Source organism: Nilaparvata lugens, chromosome 11 (assembly GCF_014356525.2).
Source record: "Nilaparvata lugens isolate BPH chromosome 11, ASM1435652v1, whole genome shotgun sequence".
Classification (NCBI taxonomy): Eukaryota; Metazoa; Arthropoda; class Insecta; order Hemiptera; family Delphacidae; genus Nilaparvata; species Nilaparvata lugens.
In genome coordinates, this window is record NC_052514.1 from 43,689,172 (window position 1) to 43,693,935 (window position 4,764).

General features: G+C 32.7%; 1 protein-coding gene across 1 annotated transcript in view; it reads left to right on the forward strand.

Moving 5' to 3' along the window:
* The first annotated feature begins 4,062 nt into the window (after positions 1–4,062).
* Positions 4,063–4,764, forward strand: part of LOC120353492 (glycine-rich protein DOT1-like) — a 16,439-nt gene continuing 15,737 nt past the window's right edge. The window contains exon 1 of the mRNA XM_039437316.1: positions 4,063–4,426. Within this exon, the coding sequence (XP_039293250.1) occupies positions 4,063–4,426 (364 nt within the window). The remainder of the gene's footprint in view (positions 4,427–4,764) is intronic.

Here is a 4,764-nt window from a genome sequence, read left to right on the forward strand (position 1 = left end):
GAATACGATGCTTATATATCACTGTAATCGTAGTGAGAATGATATAGGTAGTATAAAATGATTTAATCATTACCGGTCATGTAGTTCTGTATATGATAGCATCGAATGATTTTTAATTACCTACAGTATTTTATTTATTTATCTATTCACAATGGAGAATAGGGGTTCTCCCAAAATATGTCTCCTTTAAAATACAAATTGTACTGTACAAATACAAATGAAAAAATAATACGAACTTATGCAGAAAGAAATAATACAAATAAACAAATACTACCTAATTCTAAAAAGAAAAATACAAAGATTTCAAATACTTGTGAAAAAAGTGAAAAAAATATGGAGAGTTCAAAAATTATAAAAATTAGAGAATATAATAACAATTGATGAACAAAGTTTTGAAGATTATATACTATCATGATGACTTATGAGATACCAAAATAAGCACAATCTGGAAAAAAGTTCAAAACAGCAACTTGATTGCCTTTTTACAATGCCAAATAGAGGAATCATTCAAAGAAAAATGTTTTGCCTGATAAAAAATAATATATAAAGTATTCACTCTATATCAAATACGGTAGATAATGGAGAACATCATTTTATATGTTTCATTTAGTATACCAAGCTCAGTTCTACACATTCTTCATTTGAAAATACCAAATTTCAATACGTTATTGAGATGATGAATTTGAAATTATTTTCAAGTGTAGGTACCACAAAATTTAAATATCTCAATAATTATCATTTCTGAATATACTATGTTTTAAGTCTACTTTTAATTATCAGGGATCGTTTCTCTATATAAATTAAATGACATTCAATATAAAATAATGAACAAAAACTTTAATTTTATCTATGTATGAGAAAAACTACTACAAAATTCATTCAAAGATGACATATAAAGTTCATCATTTTTGTGAAACTTAAAAAATACTGTATTTTTTCATAAAGGCCCAACTTTCAAGCTATTTTACCTTGAAGGAGATTCATAAAATATTTTTTGTAGCTTACTATAATATGCTTTCTATTTTTTTATTTTTCCATTAATTGATATAATAGCTGAAGGGAATATCCTGGTTCAATAATCACTTTTACTTCAAGTTCCTGATACGAATATAGTTCCTATACGTGTATAATCCTAGTTATGCTAATGTATAATTTATATCTATTATAGTTACTAGTAAATGAATATAATACAGTGTATAAGTTCAACATATGGCATAATTATGACCAATGTACTGGAAAATAATCTATTCACAATCAGGCAAAAAAGATAGGCTATATTCCATGATTAGGCTGTAACAACAGTAAAAGTACCTACATACTCTATTTCTAATGTGTAGACTCGAACGATTTCTTCCACAATGATGAATAACCAATGAGAGAGACAGTACTATATTGTATAGACCACATGAAATCGATTTTCTTCAGAGAAAGTCCCCGTTTCTGGTATTAGATAACCGTATAGCGTGATGAAACAACGTTTAATATGCTACATAACTTCAATACAGGAAAATATGTAAGGCGTTCAAATCGATCATAGCTGATTGACAATAAATGGAGATTGACAGTAACCGAGAGATTGACGATATTGGACAGACATGAGAAGATTGATCCAATTTAGTGGATTCAGGACTGGTCTTTTTCAATGGATAAAGTCTGCTCTGGATATGGTTGCAGTATAAAAAGAAATAAGTATTTTGCACTACCATTCATAAACAATATTACCTTGTACTAAATGAGATTCAAGTTATAGATCAATCTAAATTAATGATGAGGGCATTGTTGCCACTTTTCTTCTTCCACAACCTTCTACAGTACTTTATAGTTGGGATTCAAGTTATATCTGATCTAACCAGATCAGACAACATCTCATCCCGGTTTAATTATTTGACCTGATATGTTGCGATTCTTGTTAATAATTAATTCTATCACAGATAAATTGTATTCGTCAAGAAAATATTTTCCCATATTTTAATTATGAATTTTCAGGCTTTTGAAGGCTATAACAACAGAAAAATATGCTTTTACGAGGACATTTTACAAAACAAAAATTGTAGAAGAAGAGTTTCATTGAAAAACGGTTGACTATCTTGAACGGTTATTGAAATACAAGCATATAGCAAAACCCTGACAATTTTGGCGGCTATCTTGTTTCCGAATGTTTGCCGGCGATATTGACTTATCAAAAAAAGTTATAGCCTATGGAATGAAATTTAAAAAAAATAAAAAACGTTTTTTTTAGGCTTTTGAAGATTATAACAAGAAAAATATGCGTTTTAGAGAAAATTTTAGGAAACAAAATTGTAGAGGAAGATTTTATTGAAAAAAAACGGTTGAATATCTTGAACGGTTATTGAAATACAAGCGATATAGCAAAACCCTGAAAATTTTGGCGGCCATCTTGTTTCCGAGATGTTTGCCTGTGATACATGACTTATCATCATGTTTCTTTTATTATTATGCTAGACCTAACAAAGAAATTAAGACATCTTCCAGCTGTTACCCAAAAATGACCACGGAATGACATTTACGCCCGGTCTACAAGGATAGAAGACCAATTATATTTAAATTAAGATAACGATCGACTTAATAATGCAATACGTCCCATTATATCACTAGTGGTCTCTACTTCATAATTAATCTCTGTAGAAAACAATCAACTTGATTTTACTAGAAATCATTATTTTTTTTGTAGTTTTAAAGTTTTTCAACTTTTCAATATTTTTCGACACATCTAATGTCGTTTCATTGAACATTCATGTTTGGTAGATTATTTTCATTTTTATTAGGAATATTGTTTTTGAAAACTCAATCACAGGCATATCATGATGAGTTGAAAATTCAACTAAATAATTAAGTAAAAATAAATAAAACTGAAATTAAATTACCAATGTTTAATGTCATTGAATATTTGAATAATATTGGATGAAATGAACTTTTGATACTGCCAACATAAAATAATACTGATTAAAAGAAGAAAACCGTGATTGATTTCACGAGAGCCAATCAGAGAAGGCCTTTTTGAATAAAAGATGGCTTCTCTGATTGGTTTTCGTGGAATTAATCACGATTAAAATTTAACCGGGTTTTGTACAACCGAGCCTCAGTTAGTATTAAATGTTTTTTTTAAGAAGACTAGATAGATTCTCTTGACATTTAATATTGGTTAAAATTCAACAGGCTTTTGTGCAACTGGGCCTGAATTCATTTTCATCAAACAAGTCATGCTTCAAATAGGCTATATATTTGTTCAATATTCAAACCTAATTTTTCGAAAAATTCAATATGAAAGATTTAATATCTGTTTAAAGAGATTGAATAACTATTTTCAATGCCATATTTTTTAACAAGTAATATTTCCTAAATGAAACTATCCTAGTATAAACAAAATCAATTTTTTTATATTTTATTTATAAAGTGTTAGGCCTATTCAAAAAGAATTTGGTACTTCTACAAGCTGGTTCAACTCACAACAGCTGTTCGATCAAAAGCAATTGATGAAAGATTTTTATAAACATTAATTAGAATCCTATTGTTTCAAGACCAACATCTAGGTACTAAAATCAAGTTTTTATTCAATCGGTAGTAGCCTAAGCAGTCAACGAATTAAAAATGAAGATTTATCTATTGTAAGTTCTTCTTATTACATAGAATAGGCTATACATAGAGATAGTACAGCTTGTGTAATTATGTCGTCAAAACAGATTGACAACATGGATTGCAAGATCTATGTGGGAAACTTGAATTATTCAACAACCCGGGATGATTTGGAGGACGTTTTCCTCTATTACGGACCAATCAGGAACGTGTGGGTGGCTCGGAACCCACCTGGATTTGCATTTGTGGAGTTTGAAGATAAAAGGGACGCTCAAGATGCGGCCCACAAGTCGGATGGAAAGGTTATACGTGGGCATAGGGTGCGAGTAGAAAGGGCCCGTGTTATGCCCAGGTCCCGGATCAGTGGATATCCTAGTTTGATATCATCCGACCGCTGTTTTAATTGTGATAAACGCGGTCACTACGCAAGGAACTGTCCCAGAGGTCCTCAGCTGAAACGAGCTTCCTATGAAGAGCGGGGACGCCGAAGGTCGTCCAGAGACAGGAGGTCACGGTCAAGGTCGTCCAGGGAGAGGAGGTCAAGGTCGCCCAGGGAAAGAAGGTCAAGGTCATGGAGGAGGTCACCGAGGTCATGGAGGAGGCCATGGAGGTCACGGTGGAGGTGGTGGCGGTCATGGAGGAGGCGGAGGTCATGGAGGAGGTCACGGAGGACACGGAGGAGGAGGTGGAGGTCACCATGTTCATGGAAAAGCAACATCATATCAAAGCTTTGTTCTCCACAGTTATAATCCTGTCAAGGTTTATCTGAAGAAGGGTCACGGAGGTCATGGAGGAGGCCACGGTGGAGGAGGTCACGGAGGAGGTCATGGAGGTCACGGTGGAGGAGGTCATGGAGTTCACGGTGGTCATGGAGGAGGAGAATATGAAAATTGTCCCCCTCTACCCACTCCAATAAATAATACTTTGGATTCCAAAACAATTTGGAAGTTAAGATTTTGAAAATGGCGATTTCAGTTTTTACATTTTTTTCGTAATTTTACTGTTGATCAAGAGTTTCTAAAACGAGTCTGATACATCATAGAAACTTACGATTGACTACAAATTGTAGATAAATACATCCTTTACGAGCTCAGTTGCCTAAAATCCATCTTGAATCACTTTTCGCTATCATAGAACTGCCAAAACCGTTAATATGAGAAAAATATCTAT